Here is a 16,641-nt window from a genome sequence, read left to right on the forward strand (position 1 = left end):
CACTAGAACATGCTGCACTAGAACATGCTGTACTAAAACATGCTGTACTAAAACGCTTATTAGCATATTATAATTTCTATTACACAACTTTGAAGTATTTACTTTACGTCTAAAAGAGAGGACACATGAGAGAGTATTCATGTGCAGTGTGTGAATGACTTGTCAGTCTTACTGGTTGGGGTCAGCTCCATATTGCAGTAGCAGCTCAGTAACACCTGCCCGGCCCAGGAGAGAGGCACAGAACAGAGGTGTCTTTCCCAAGTGACTGACACAGTCCACATCCACACCTATAGCACGGCATCAGAACAATTGATGAATGATAAACTTCATTAGGAAACCATTTATTCATAACTGCAAAGCTCACTGGGTAGGTACTAGTAGGTAGGGATGACAAATGCTTACTCATCATCATCATGCATTACTTGTGTTATTGTTTTGTTTTACCTTTCTTGAGCAGCTTCTCCATCTTGTGCAGATTCTTCTCTATAGTGTACCAGTGCAGCTGAGCAGGTAAACCTCCATTCTTCACGATGCCTAATCGCACTGGGCAGGGCACCGTCAAAGCAGTTATCCTGCTCCATTCAGCTTCAACTAAAGATACCACCAGGTGATTGACTGAGGTTAAATAAGATGTGCTGAATGTCAGTTAGCTGGCTAGCTAAAAACAGCTAATTTTTTCTTCTGGGGAATCCAGACAATACATTATATAAAGACCTTGTAAAAAGTACATACATTCAGAGTTTTGATAGCTTTTTTTGTTTTCAGAAGAAATTGTGTTCATATATTGTTAAATTTAATTCTGAAAAAAAATAAACAGAGATTTTCGACTCATAAAACAGCTGTCTAGCTAGTTGTCTCGACCTCTGATGCTCAGCTATGAAAACCCAACTGACATTTACTCCTGAGGTGCTGACCTGTTGCACCCTATTTAACCTCTGTGATGATTATTTGACCCCACGGGTCATCTATGAACCTTTTGAACACCTTGAAGAACGATCTGGCGTTAAAGGCCATGTACTCTTATAATCTCCACCGGGCACAGCCAGAAGAGGACTGGCGAGCCCTCAAAGCCTGGTTCTTCTTTAGGTTTCTTCCTAAATTCCTGCCTTTCTAGGGAGTTTTTCCTAGCCACTGTGCTTCAACATCTGCAAATTGCTTGCTTGCTCTTTGGGGTTTTAGGCTGGATTTCTGTATAAGCACTTTGTGACATACAGTTGAAGTCGGAAGTTTACATACACTTAGGTTGGAGTCATTAAAACTCGTTTTTCAACCACTCCACAAATTTCTTGTGAACAAACTATAGTTTTAGCAAGTTGGTTAGGACATCTACTTTGTGCATGACACAAGTAATTTTTCAACAATTGTTTACAGACAGATTATTTCACTTATAATTCACTGTATCACCATTCCAGTGGGTCAGAAGTTTACATACACTAAATTGCCTGTGCCTTTAAACAGCTTGGAAAATTCCAGAAAATGATGTCATGGCTTGAGAAGCTTCTGATAGGCTAATTGACATCCTTTGAGGCAATTGGAGGTATACCTGTGGATGTATTTCAAGGCCTACCTTCAAACTCAGTGCCTGTTTGCTTGACATCATGGGAAAATCAAAAGAAATCAAAAGAAATCAGCCCAAAATTGTAGACCTCCACAAGTCTGGCTCATCCTTGGGAGCAATTTCCAAACGCCTGAAGGTAACACGTTCATCTGTACAAACAATAGTACGCAAGTATAAACACCACACAGCCGTCATACCGCTCAGGAAGGAGACGCGTTCTGTCTCCTAGAGATGAACGTACTATGGTGCAAAAAGTGCAAATCAATTCCAGAACAACAGCAAAGGACCTTGTGAAGATGCTGGAGGAAACGGGTACAAAAGTATCTATATCCACAGTAAAATGAGTCCTATATCGACATAACCTGAAAGGCCGCTCAGCAAGGAAGAAGCCGCTGCTCCAAAACCGCCATAACAAAAGCCAGATTATGGTTTTAAACTGCACATGTGGACAAAGATTGTACTTTTTGAAGAAATGTCCTCTGGTCTGATGAAACAAAAATAGAACTGTTTGGCCATAATGACCATCGTTATGTTTGGAGGAAAAAGGGGGAGGCTTGCAAGCCGAAGAACACCATCCCAACCGTGAAGCACGGGGGTGGCAGCATCATGTTGTGGGGGTGCTTTGCTGCAGGAGGGACTGGTGCACTTCACAGAATAGATGGCATCATGAGGGAGGAAAATTATGTGGATATATTGAAGCAACATCTCAAGACATCAGTCAGGAAGTTAAAGCTTAGTCGCAAATGGGTCTTGGACAATGACCCCAAGCATACTTCCAAAGTTGTGACAAAATGGCTTAAGGACAACAAAGTCAAGGTATTGGAGTGGCCAACACAAAGCCCTGACCTCAATCCTATAGAAAATTTGTGGGCAGAACTGAAAAAGTGTGTGCAAACAGAGAGGCTTACAAACCTGACTCAGTTACACCAGCTCTGTCAGGAGGAATGGGCCAAAATTCACCCAATTTATTGTAGAAAGCTCGTGGAAGACTACCCAAAACATTTGATCCAAGTTAAACAATTTAAAGGCAATGCTACCAAATACTAATTGAGTGTATGTGAACTTCTGACCCACGGGGAATGGGATGAAAGAAATACAAGCTGAAATAACTCATTCTCTCTACTATTATTCTGACATTTCACATTCTTAAAATAAAGTGGTGATCCTAACTGGTCTAAGACAGGGAATTTTTACTAGGATTAAATGTCAGGAATTGTGAAAAACTGAGTTTAAATGTATTTGGCTAAGGTGTATGTAAACTTCCAACTTCAACTGTATATGTTGATGTAAAAAGGACTTCAAAAATACATTTGATTGATTTGAAATTTGAGTGATTGATTGATTCTGTTCATTTACTTCTCATTGCCTGGGTTTACATTCATTGACCACACAGGGGCGACATGTAACGTAGGTCGGTGGAGCTAGTGAACACAATTTAGGAGGGATCGTTGAAAACGGCTAGCTACTTACAAGTTGTTTTTCTCATAGCTAGCTAGCAGGCGTCTAGCTTACTCCAGCTTCTGTAGAAGTAAAACGTGTCTTACTGAGGAGGTAGCTAACCGAAAAACCGGAGTTATTTAAAAGTTACATTTTCTGAGCTACGCATTTTCACTGAGGTGTTAGAAACTGGTTCAATGTATCAAGCAAATTATCATTACTGGCAATTGGCATGCTAGCTTTTTAATTTGTCTGCCCGTATCCATCTCATTCAGGTCGCTGAAATGGGTAAGAAAGAGTAGGTTGCAGAGGGCTGTGTTGAGTTACACCGCGCCGTCTGTCAAAGTGAAACTGCTCAAATCTGGATTTCATTCTGCTGCAGACCTGTTTGACTTGCAACCTCCAACTAAGCAAAGGTAGCCAACCAGTCACTGTTGTTGTAGTTGTTGATGTATCATTATTACAGTAGTAGATTATAATACAGTTACAGGACATCAACTGGGTGAAACGCATTACACCTAAATATCCCAAATATATTGTTTTTGTCAATATTTGGTGTCAACTTTATTCCCCAATGTGTCTTACAGTGCATTAACATTTGTATCTCTCCCCTTCAAGATTGTCTATCTTGTCCTCTTCAGCTCCATCCCTGTGTTTGTATTTGTAGAGGCTCCCAGAAGGAGGCAGTAGAGGTTCTGCAGCCTGTGAGGTGTGAGTCTGGCCAGGAGAGAGCAGCAACAGGCAGGCTGACTGCACAGGAGCTTCTGGAGACAGAGCAGGAGCTGGGCACCATCTTCACCTTCTGCTCAGCACTGGACACAGCCCTGGGAGGGGGCCGGCCGGCGGGGAAGAGCACTGAGGTCTGCGAGGCGCCTGGAGTGGGAAAGACCCAGCTCTGGTAAGCTCTGGTACCTCTGTGTGGAAGAGTTACTCACCTTACTCACCTGTTCCATATAATGTAATAATAACACAGTAAAATAACTGCACCATACATTCACACCTAAACTCCTCCTTCTGTGTCCCCAAGTATCCAGTTGGTAGTAGATGTGCAGATCCCTATGTGTTTTGGGGGGCTAGGAGGCAAGGCTCTGTACATACACAGAGGGCAGCTTCTTGGTCCAGAGGACTGTGGACCTAACCCAGGCAGCTGTGGAACACTATGGGCTGTTAGCAGAGGATGCACGTAACTAAATAGTACAGGACAGAACAAAAACAATGAGACTGACATTTTCTGTCATCCATCATGTAGGATGACTTATAACGGATTTCTTAAGCATCTATTTAGTGCTTATGAGTCAAATCAAATTTGATTTGTCACATGTGCCGAATTCACCTTACAGTGAAATGCTTACTTACAAGCCCTTAACCAACAATGCCGTTTTAAGAAAGACTTTCAAATATTGAACGTATTCGTTACATCGGTAGTTGTCACTACATTGTCATACATACTAGGCTATGGAAAAGAATGGTTTACTGATGAAAAACTGTAGTATTGTTCTGCTATTTGGTAAATGCTGACATAAGGGGATCAACAGTACTGTTGCATACATTCAATCACTGCTTGGTCGTTTTGTCACACCTTTTAATCGCTACACTATGTGTGAGCCATGACAACATGTACAGCAATAGAGACGGTTTAGAGAAGAAAGGGTTCCGTCTTAGATTCAAGCTTAATTGGAGAAATGTTTTACTTCACTGTCTCTGATTTATTTTTGTTAATTTTTTCCTTCTCCAGAGCAGCAGGAGGCCTTGAAGGAGCTGACTGTGGAAACAATCTTTTCCACCCTCGTCCGTTACCATGACTACGTGGAGCTGTTGGCGGAGATGTATCTCCTGGCTGACTTCCTGGCTCAGCACCCTGAGGTACTAATCCCTACCAATACTGTCACTGATCCCAAAATATCCAACCAATAAAATCCAAAGGGGTTATTTCTACAACCTCCATTTTGAGTTGGGCTCCGTTCCATGTCAATTTCAAGTAACGAGTCGAAATGGAATTCCTTAACTGAAATGCTCATAGAAAATGATGGCTAAATTTCTGGATTGGCTGGAGCGAAATAGAATAGTAAAAAAACTGGAACAGCAAAGACAGCATCAATAAAATACTTTGCTTGTGGCTTTTGTATATTAACTTGGGCCCCTGTATTGGTCAAATCCAGGTCCAGCTGGTGGTGATTGACAGCATTGCCTTCCCATTCCACCATTGCTTTGATGACCTCTCCCAGAAGACCCGCCTCCGGAACAGCCTCACCCAGCAGCTCATCCAGATGGCCACCAATCGCAATGTCGCAGTATGATCTGACCTTGTCCACCAGACTTTCACTAATTTCTTCTCCATCGTCTGTATTCTTATCCCGTCTTCCTTTTAGCTGGTGATAACTATTTTCTAGACCTGATAAAAAAACACATTTAAAGGAGCAATAACAACCAAGAAGAGTCCAGTTATAACCACATCCTCCATCATTTATAGAGCATATCTACCTACTCCCTATTGCAAACTACTATAATGTATAGTAAAGAGCCATAACTGAGCCATCATTCCAAGCCCAACCAAAACTATGCTCACCAGACTTGCGTTGTGTCTCTCTGTCCCTACTCAGTATTTACAACCTCCCATCTCTGGTCCCAATCCAACCGCGCATCTAGACTAAGCACTCTCATTCCAAGAGATAAAAATGCTCTTATTAGTGCAATGCTGATTTAAGCGGCCAGGTAGATTGGGATCTAAATGGAATGGCCGCTCCATGCCAGGATGGCGCTGCACAGTTTTTAATCAGCAAAATAGTTATCTTATGAGCCCTAGAGCAAATTCACTTTGTTCTAGTAATTTGTTGGTTGGCGGCACTCAGGGACCCCTTGGAGGACACACAGGAAAAACAACAAAGCCGGTGGACAGAACAACCTGTTCCAATTTGAGCGGGGGCCCCTAGGGGTCCATGGAGGTACTGCAGGGGGTCAGCGATGTTAGAGTTTAGTTTTCCTTTTCCAATTATAATGTGGGGAGGTCAAAATAATGAAATACTGTCTAACAAATCTTTTCATAAAAAAAAAAAAGGTCATTACTTCTCCTTGCCATTATTATTCACCTGATGATAAGACAAGGCATGTGATTTTTTTTTGGGGTGCTAAGGTAGGATGGGGGTCCCTGGGTCGCCGGTTTGCCTGGGGTCCCTGGACAAGAAAAGGTTGAAGACCCCTGCCGTACAGTCATACCAGTAATGATCCTCTGATTGTGGAGAGCTGGAGTTCTTTTCTAGTGCTCTGCTGTAGAGAGGGAGAGTATGACTCATCCTGATGCAAGCCCACAGGACCTGTCTCTGTTTCCTGAGTACATTCCTACTGTATGTCTACCAATACCTAAGTCCACAAAACCTATTATTGTGTTACTCGGTGCCCAAGTCCACATGATAACCTAGTCTAAATCCACATAATAACCTAGTCTAAATGCCATCTCCGTCTGAAATGACAGTACAGCATACCGGCTGTATTGCTGATGGATGGAGCATCAACACATAGACAGGAAATTATAAACACTACACAATTTTGGGTCCCCCAGCCTCACAGCTGTAAAGGACAGCAATTGAAGTGGAAAAAAAGAGGGTGCCACTAATAATGTGTTGTTAACGAGGGATGTGTTTTATTCATCACCAAACTCTTCTTTTCTCAGAACATACCACTGCATCAATGAGACTGAAGAGGACTTTTAACCTTTACCTTTTCTCTCAGGGTGAAATGATTAACACAATACATTTTGCCTGTTGTCTTGTTTTTGCCTATTACGTTCTCCCCTCGGCTGTAGCTCGTCTGAGTAGGAGACGTAAATGCCTGGGCCTAAACACACCAGGTAAACCAGATGAAAGGGGAAGAAATGTGGGGTGTAATGAGCGAAAAATAATCAGACCACAACCAGAACTCAATTTTAGCCCTCAGGGGATGTTTAGTAAATAAACAATATAAAAACACCCATAAAGAATCAGTAAGAAAACAAAAACGAACAACCACAACCAGGGAAGGTAAGAGAAGGGAATGTTTGGGATCGGGGTCCAAGTAATGAAAATAAACAAAAAGGTCCCTCCTCTTCTACACACCTAATCCTTCCTAACACACTCTAAGCCCTAACCCACTGTCCTACCTGGTTCCAAGAAAATACAAGGGTGACACCCGCCCGGCTAACCTAGTGTATAAAACAATGGGTTATCTACTTGGGAATGTACACCCATGGGCAGATCTAGCTTTTCCCCTTCTCCAGGACATAAGAAGGGTGGAGTACCTCAAGAGGACAGGCTGAAACACAAACAAAGATAAATTAAAACAACAAATCATCAACTAGCCAAACAAAACAAGTGTCTCCTCTCTCTCCCCCCTCTCTCTTCTCTTTTCACACGACAAACAGATATCCTCTCTTCAATCAGCTACAGCCACGCCCACCATCATCAGCCGCAACTAGGTACACCTGTAATGCCTAGGACACAAACACACTAACATGGGAACATGGGGAGCAAGACAAACGTAACATTGTCATGTTTCTGCAGAAGCCAGTTTCCTTTTGATTAACTTTCATTTCCTGCGTGTTTAGGTTGTTCTTACCAATCAGGTGACTACAAAGGTTTGGAGTGGCCAATCAAAGCTTATTCCTGCCTTAGGTGAGAAGGACTGTTGCAATGCACTGACTGTAAATGCTACAAATAACAATAAAAATCGTACCGTTCCTTAAACGGTACATCAAAGTTATTTAACAGAAATGGTTAGGGCCAAGTTTTACAGCACATTTTGCAATTCAGCTAATCATATACCTCTCCCAATTTAAACCCAACTAATTTAACATACTGTTTCTGCGGAAGCCAGTTTCCTTTAGAAGAGCTTTCATTTCCTTCATGTTTAGGTTGTTCTTACCAATCAGGTGACTACAGAGGTTTCGAGCTGTCAATCGAAGCTTATTCCTTCCATTAGATGTAAAGGACGGCTCCCGAGTGGTGCAGCGGTCTAAGGCACTGCATCTCAGTGCTAGAGGCGTCACTACAGACCCTGGTTCGATTCCAGGCTATATCACAACCGTCCGTGTTTGGGAGTCCCATAGGGCGGCTCACAATTGGCCCAGCGTCGCCCCCCCAGCAGGCAAATTGAATGCTCTGCACCTTATTGTGATGTTTTATTGAAAAGGACCTAACTATTAACTCATTTTTACTGCCTGGTGATGTCATACCACCAAAACAGGCTGACATTTCAGGCGATCTTTTCAAACAGCTCTTACACTTAAAGGGCATTATTATAATTTTCACAATTTTGTAGTATTATTCCAACCTTAATTGTCACACCCTGATTTCACGTGTCTTTGTGCTTGTCTCCACCACCCTCCAGGTGTTGCCCATCTGCCCCATTATCCCCTATGTATTTATACCTGTGTTCTTTGTTTGTCTGTTGCCAGTTCGTCTTGTCTCGTCAAGCCTACCAGCGTTTTTCCCGTACTTCTGTTTGCTCCTTAGTCCCTGTTTTCTAGTTTTTCCGGTTTTGACCATTCTGCCTGCCTTGAGCCTGTCTGCCGTTCTGTACCTTTCGGACTCTGCTCTGGATTACTGCCCTCTGCCTGCCCTTGACCTGTTGTTTGCCTGCCCTCTGTTTTTGTAATAAACTTTTGTTACTTCGACCTGTCTGCATCTTGGTCTTATCCTGAGGTCTGATAGAAATGCACTGGGCCTTTAATGGTCTTCGGATAGACCTCCTTTTCACAATGGATTGGCAGACTCCAGATCAACTCGGACACCCAAAAATAATCCTTGCTCTGTGCACCCACACCATCAAGTGATTTGGACTGTCAGTTTTGGGCGGTTCTCTGCAACCAAATTATATTGAGATGCCTGAGTGCATCTCTCCTGCTCTGCCACAGATATTACATCCAGCGCCAGTCAAGTGGTTTTGAGAGAGGCCTGGTGATGCATCTCTGTAATGAAATTATACACTTTAGAGCTGGCCTCTGCAGCAGTGGGAAGGCAGGTGAAATACGAACACCTTTCCTCACATTGACATTGCTTGTTCTGATATTCAGGCTGTATCACAACCGGCCGTGATTGGGAGTCCCACAGGGCGGCGCACAATTGGCCCAATGTCGTCCGGGTTTGGCCGGTGTAGGCCGTCATTGTAAATAAGAATTTGTTCTTAACTGACTTGCCTAGTTAAATAAAGGTTAAATATTATTATTTTTTAAATGTCTTAATTTCTTGTTTTTTTTTACATTTGGATGATGTGTGTATTGTTATTGTATTGCTAGATATTGCTGCATTGTTGGAGCTAGATACTTAAGCATTTTGCTGCACTTGCGATAACATCTTCAAATCTGTGTACGTGACCAATAAACTTTGATTTGATTTGGACCTCATTTCACATGGACAAACCCTCAGCATGAACGATGTTCAGCTCAGTTATGTCAAATACTGCATCCATCATGACATTGGAAGTAAGGTGAAATACAGAACTCTCAGTTGGATGGTATGCTGTTCTTGTGCGCGCACACACACACACACACACACACACACACACACACACACACGCACACAAAATTGTCTCGTTCGTGTTTTGTGTCAAGCCAAAATTCGTCCAAGAACTTTTTGGCAATTAATTAGAGCGTGATTGTTCTTCATAAACATTGACAGCAGCTTCTTCCAAGACACACATACACACACACACACACACACACACAGAGCCAGCTCTAGCCTTTTGGGGCCCCTGTGCAAGATTGCTTATGCCTGGACCTGGCCCTGCACACATTGTGCACACACATATGACTAGAGAGCAAATCAATGAATCATTTTCTGAACCCAGTAAGTAGCCTAAGAAGTTCGCCATTACTTCATGAAAACCTCTCATGGCCTCCAAGTAAACGTAACCTATGGGGGTATTGATTCCTTGGGTCAATGTTACATTTGATCATTTGCAACAAGCCAAAGTAGGTAGTAGGTACAAAATCAGAACAAGCACTTCCTACAAAAGAAAGCTAAATGCATTGAACCTAACTCTGCTTAATGTACCCAGATATCTCTTTAACCCTTTAACTGGCACACCAAGAAAAATATATATTTCCTAGCAAAATATGTGTATTTCACCTCAGTATAGACAATAATTAAATAATGTTTCTTCGATAGATAATGCATCGCAAACAATTAGCGTAAAGTCATTTTGTATTGGAATTTGCAAAGACTTTTTAATTTATACATGAAGTAGTATTGTTTGCTCCATTTACTTATAATGGAAGATAGGCCTAGTTAAATTAGGACTGATATCAAATATGAATAAAATATTATACATTTGTGTCAAAATATGAATATCAGAATGCATGTAAATTAATGTGTTTACAATTTATATGCTTAGAATACCAGTAAAATGACATGTACTGAATGATATTGTGAAACATATTGAAGATAACAGGCAGACAGTAAATAATTATATGGATTTGAAAGGATTTTTGAATTTGAAAAAAACAAAAAATCCTTTAACACTATTTCTCCATTGTCCATTTTCACAAACTGAGTTAATAGCATTCCTTTAATGGCCAACTCAACTGCCTGATAGACCATATTCCTACATTTGTAAAACAACATATTAATAATTTAATAATTTTTAAATTATGTTTTAGAGGTCAGCAACATTTTACAACATTGTAATTTCCCATTTTATACACAATTACACTGAACAGAAATATAAATGCAACATGTAAAGTGTTGGTCCCATGTTTCATGAGCTGGAATAAAAGATCCTCGAAATGTTCCAAATGCACAAAAAGCTAATTTCGCTCAAATGTTTTGCACAAATTAGTTTAAACCCCTGTTAGTGAGCATTTCTCTTTTGCCAAGATAATCCATCCACCTGGTAGGTGTGGGATATCAAGAAGCTGATTAAACAGCATAATCATTACACAGGTGCACCTTGTGCTGGGGACAATAAAAGGCCACAAAATGTGCAGTTTTGTCACACAACACAATGCCACAGATGTCTCAACTTATGAGGGAGCGTGCAATTGGCATGCTGACTGCAGGTATGTCCACTAGAGCTGTTGCCAGATAATTGAATATGAATTTCTCTACCATAAGCCGCATTCAACATAGTTTTAGAGAATTTGGCAGTACGTCCAACCGGCTTCACAACCACAGACCACGTGTATGGCGTTGTATAGGCGAGTGGTTTGCTGATGTCAACATTGTGAACAGAGTGCCCCATGGTGGCGGTGGGGTCATGGTATGGGCAGGCATAAACTACAGACAACGAACACAATTGCATTTTATTGATGGCAATTTGAATGCACAGAGATACCGTGACCAGATCCTGAGGCCCATTGTTGTGCCATTCATCCTCTGCCAACACCTTATGTTTCAGCATGATAATGCACAGCCCCATGTCACAAGGATCTGTATACAATTTCTGAAAGCTGAAAATGTCCCAGTTCTTCCATGGCCTGCATACTCACCAGACATGTAACCCATTGAGCATGTTTGGGATGTTCTGGATCGACGTGTATGACGGTGTGTTCCAGTTCCCACCAGCCAATATCCAGGAACTTCGCACTGCCATTGAAGAGGAGTGGGACAACATTCCATAGACCAAAATCAACATCCTGATCAACTCTATGGGAAGGAGTTGTGTCACGCTGAATTAGGCAAATGGTGGTCAAACCAGATACTGAGTGGTTTTCTTATCCACGCCCCTACTTTTTTTTTTAAGGTATCTGTGACCAACAGACGCATATCTGTATTCCCAGTCATGTGAAATCCATAGATCAGGGCCTAATTTATTATTTAAATTGACAGATTTTCTTATATGAACTGTAACTCAGTAAAATCTTTGAAATTGTTGCATGTTGCGTTTTATATTTTTGTTCAGTATAGTAAAAGAAAATTGTGGTAAATAAGGTTCAGTTTTGCTCTTGTTCACTTCCTGGTTTTCATCTTTGAATGCATGTTTCAATGTAAAAAAAAATATGGGTGTCCGATAATGAAGACCACATGATAATTTTACTAAATGGCATTGGTTGAGATGATAAATATGCCAAACAAAATGTATATGTTTAATTAATAAAAAAATTGCTTGTCAAAGTTATCTTAACCGCCTGGTTGAGCTGCCTGTTTAAGGGTTAAAACCACTGCTTAACTGAACAGCTCTGCAGGTATTGAAATGGTTAATTCTCATTCTGAGTGAAATCCACTACAGTGGATATTTTTAGCATGGGTGCTTGATGTCCTATATACACATTCAAGCCATAGAATCTCACTATTGATGCCAAGCTGCTGATGAACGCTAAGAGCGCTGTTTTAACATGGATAAAGGCCCTATCCATATTTACTGAACAAAAATATGAACGCAACATGTAAAGTTTTGGTCCCATGTTTCATGAGGTCAAATAAAAGATCCCAGACATTTTCCATACGCACATAAAGCTTATTAAGCTCAAATGTTTTGCCCAAATTTGTTTAAACCCCTGTTTGTGAGCATTTCTCTTTTGCCAAGATAATCCCATCCACCTGACAGGTGTGGCATATCAAGAAGCTGATTAAACAGCATGATCAATACACAGGTGTACCTTGTGCTGGGGACAATAAAAGGCCACTCTAAAATGTGCAGTTTTGTCACACAACACAATACCACAGATGTCTCAAGTTTTGAGGGAGCGTGCAATTGGCATGCTGACTGCAGGTAGGTCCACCAGAGCTCTTGCCAGATAATTCTATGTTCATTTCACCAAAAGCTGCATCCTGATTTCTTTATATCCATTGTCGTTTTAGAGTATTTGGCAGTACGTCCAAACAGCCTTACAACCACACCAGCCCAGGACCTCCACATCTGGCTTCGTCACCTACGGGATCGTCTGAGACCAGCCACCCGGACAGCTGATGAAACTGAGGAGTATTTCTATCTGTAATAAAGCCCTTTTGTGGGTAAAAACGCATTCTGATTGGGTGGGCCTTGCTCCCCAGTGGGTGGGCCTGTCTCCCAAGTGGGTGGGCCTATGCCCTCCCAGGTCCACCCATGGCTGCGCCCCTGCCCAGTCATTTGAAATCCATAGATTACGGCCTAATGAATTTATTTGAATTGACTGATTTCTTTATATGAGCTATAAATCAGTACAATCTTTGAAATTGTTGCATGTTGTGTTTATATTTATGTTCAGTATAATTTTTTGTAACCAGGGTTGGAGAGTTATAGGTTACATGTAATCTGATTTTTTTTTAAAACATGCAATCTGATTATAAAAAAACTAAAGTAATCAGTTAAATTACCAGCAGAAATATTATAATCCGATTACAGTTTAATAAACTAGATACTTCTTTGGATTACATTACAATTCGGTAAGAATATTTGCGAAAGATTACATTATGAAACCTTTCTGTTTTCTCAATGACATTCAATTCAGCATTTATAAAAGGCCTAAATGTAATGTTGTTCAATCTGAACGTATCTGACCACTATGATGACATACCAAATGTGTTTGATGGATCCTTTTTGTCAGTAATCAGATAACTTTTGGATTAACCAAACTCAGTAAAGTAATGTTACTAATGACTATTTTGGGCAGGTTACTAGCAAATGTAACGGATTTTTATTTTCCTTGGCAAGTCAGTTAAGAACAAATTCGTATTACAGTGACGGCCTACCCCGGCCAAACCCCCCCCTAACCCGGATGACGCTGGGCCAATTATGCGCCACCCTATGGGACTCCCGATCACGATCGCTTGTGATACAGCCTGGGATCGAACCAGGGTCTGTAGTGATGCCGCTAGCACTGAGATGCAATGTCTTAGACCCCTGCTTTACCTATCATAGGCGTTTTATATTATTTAAATATATTTTTGGATAAGTCATTACATGTCCTATGCACTTTTTTAACATTTCCATTAGTTCTTACAGTTCCTCCACAGTGAAGGCAATTTGCCTAATTTTAGTGCTTCTTTCAAAGCAGTGGGTTCATTTAATCCTCCATCGGCGTTCAAAACGCACTTATCGCATGTGAGGGGGCATTGTGCGTATGCGTTCCCGAACCTGACACAAACCTGATGCTTCTCCCGCTTTCTCAAAATTCCCTCCCCTCTCTTGTCATCATCCACCCACCCTCTCCTGTGATTGAGCGAAAACCTTGTTCACGCGCGCGCGTTCCCAACCGGCGCGAGTGGGGAGCTGTCCAGCAAGCGATTTGAAGTAGTCTTCTTGCCCGGCAAGTGCGGTCTCTTGTCTGTCCAGGAATGAGAAGTGATGGCCGGCTCTGCAACTGAGGAGAAAACCTTCCGAAGGTTCTTGGAGCTCTTCCTCCGAGAGATGAGACCACCACTCCAGGAGAACGACCCTGTCCCAATGCGCCCTTTGTCTGACCTCACCTCGGAGGACGAAGTTGAAGGGGAATGCCTCGATATGTGTCTTCAGCACCTGTGCAAATAGTAAGTACGCTACCGATTTGATGTTATACATTGTTTTGTATGCAGCTTAAACTAATGGTTTATGTTTGTCTTTGCAAGACAATTTCAGACGAGAATAGGAATAGAATAGAATAGGAATTTGAAGTCGTCAAAAGTGAAAGCTAATTTTGCCGGCTAAATATATTTTACACGAATTGGCATGACTGTTTTTGCGCAAACACAGTTAATATAAGTTATAGCATTATATAAAAAATAAGTAGCCTTCTAGGTGCAGTGAGCAATTCGGAATGAGTTGCTACAGAATTGCTCCCCCGCCAGTTTTGCCGGGTATCCTGAAGCCACACTCAATGTCTTGACATCCTCATCTATCGTGTTGCCGCTGACGTCATTGGGTACGTTTCAAACAATTCTGTAACAAAGGGAAGACAAACTTCAAATACATTTCAGGATGGTTGCAAATACACTGAAATGGGGAACAAAGAGGAAAATCAGGACATACTGAACAAAGTGTGCCCGTATTGTTGTCATGTAAAATAGCCTACATCGACAAAGATGCATGAATTGGAAAGCACCTCTTATGAGAATAGCCTGCCATGGTAACTATGAGGAATGCAATCGTTTCTTCCTACGAATGAAATGACGTCGTGCGAAGCAAACGAGAGGGGGAATTCACATTAACGAACATCGGATAAATGGGATGGAGGATCATGAACGAATGGAAACAGAGGAACCGGAGTACAACTGAAATGAAGCGCACTTGCGTTCGTCGGCGCAGGCTCCCTAGTAAATTAAATTCAAAGCAAAATGTGTTTGGGAAGGGTTGAGCATTTTCAGATATATTACGTCACACTCACATCCATAAATAGCACATGTAACCACTGAAGAGACCTAGAAGACAATGGTGAATTTCTGAAGCGTGTCGAGGATGATTGCAATTTGATACGTCACGTGTAATTGTGAGATCGCCACCACCAATAAACAACCCAACAAGAAGCAAACACAGCCAGTCTAAAATAGAGCCATTTATTAAGGCACCCAGGCACCCAAGTGCTTTGAAATAATTAATTATTGACCTTGAAAATGTGAGCTTACAATTTACTATGTTTGCTACAGTGCATTCGGAAAATATTCAGACCCCTTCCCTTTTTCCACATTTTGTTATGTTACAGCCTTATTCTAAAACTGATTTTTAAAAAAATATCATCCTCATCAGTCTACACACAATACCCCATAAGGACAAAGTGAAAACAGATTTTTAGAATTGTTTGCAAATGTATTAAAAATAAAAAACAGAAATACCTTATTTACATAAGTGTTCAGACCCTTTGCCATGAGACTCGAAATTGAGCTCCGTTGCATTCTGTTTCCATTGATCATCATTGAGATGTGTCTGCAACTTGATTGGAGTCCATCTGTGGTAAATTCAATTGATTGGACATGATTTGGAAAGGCACACACCTGTCTATATAAGGTCCTACAGTTGACAGTGTATGTCAGAGCAAAAACCAAGCCATGAGGTTGAATGAATTGTCCGTAGAGCTCCGAGACAGGATTGTGTCAAGGCACTCTTCCTAGAGCTGGCCGCCCGGCCAAACTGATCAATCTGGGGGTGAAGGACCTTGGTCAGAGAGGTGACCAAGAACCCGATGATCACTCTGACAGAGCTCCAGAGTTCCTCTGTGAAGATGGGAGAACCTTCCAGAAGGACAACCATCTCTTCATCACTCCACCAATCAGGCCTTTATGGTAGAGTGGCCAGATGGAAGCCGCTCCTCAGTAAAGGCACATGACAGACCGTTTGGAGATTCTCTGGTCTGATGAAACCAAGATTGAACTCTTTGGCCTACATGCCAAGTGTCACGTCTGGAGGAAACCTGGCACCATCCCTACGGGGAAGCATGGTGGTGGCCACATCATGCTGTAAGGATGTTTTTCAGCGGCAGGGACTGGAAGACTAGTCAGGATCGAGGGAAAGATGAACAGAGCAAAGTACAGAGAGATCCTTGATGAAAACCTGCTCCAGAGCACTCAGGACCTCAGACTGGGGTGAAGGTTCACCTTCCAACAGGACAACGATCCTAAGCACACAGCCAAGACAATGCAGGAGTGGCTTCGGGACAAGTCTCTGAATGTCCTTTAGTGGCTCAGCCAGAGCCCAGACTAGATCCCGATCGAACATCTCAGGAGAGACCTGAAAATAGCTGTGCATTGAGGCTCCCAATCCAACCTGACAGAGCCTGAGAGGATCTGCAA

At 41.8% G+C, this 16,641-nt stretch overlaps 1 protein-coding gene and 1 pseudogene across 1 annotated transcript in view; both read left to right on the top strand.

The window, feature by feature from the left end:
- The first annotated feature begins 530 nt into the window (after positions 1–530).
- On the top strand, positions 531–10,210 carry LOC106567736 (DNA repair protein RAD51 homolog 3-like; annotated as a pseudogene).
- A 3,785-nt stretch (positions 10,211–13,995) lies between these two features.
- The window catches only part of LOC106567667 (protein phosphatase 1E), a 66,091-nt gene continuing 63,445 nt past the window's right edge, over positions 13,996–16,641 (top strand). Inside the window, exon 1 of the mRNA XM_014137220.2 lies at positions 13,996–14,409. Within this exon, the coding sequence (XP_013992695.1) occupies positions 14,228–14,409 (182 nt within the window). The 5' untranslated portion in view covers positions 13,996–14,227. The remainder of the gene's footprint in view (positions 14,410–16,641) is intronic.

The sequence above is a fragment of the Salmo salar genome, chromosome ssa13 (assembly GCF_905237065.1).
Source record: "Salmo salar chromosome ssa13, Ssal_v3.1, whole genome shotgun sequence".
In the NCBI taxonomy this organism is placed as follows: domain Eukaryota; kingdom Metazoa; phylum Chordata; class Actinopteri; order Salmoniformes; family Salmonidae; genus Salmo; species Salmo salar.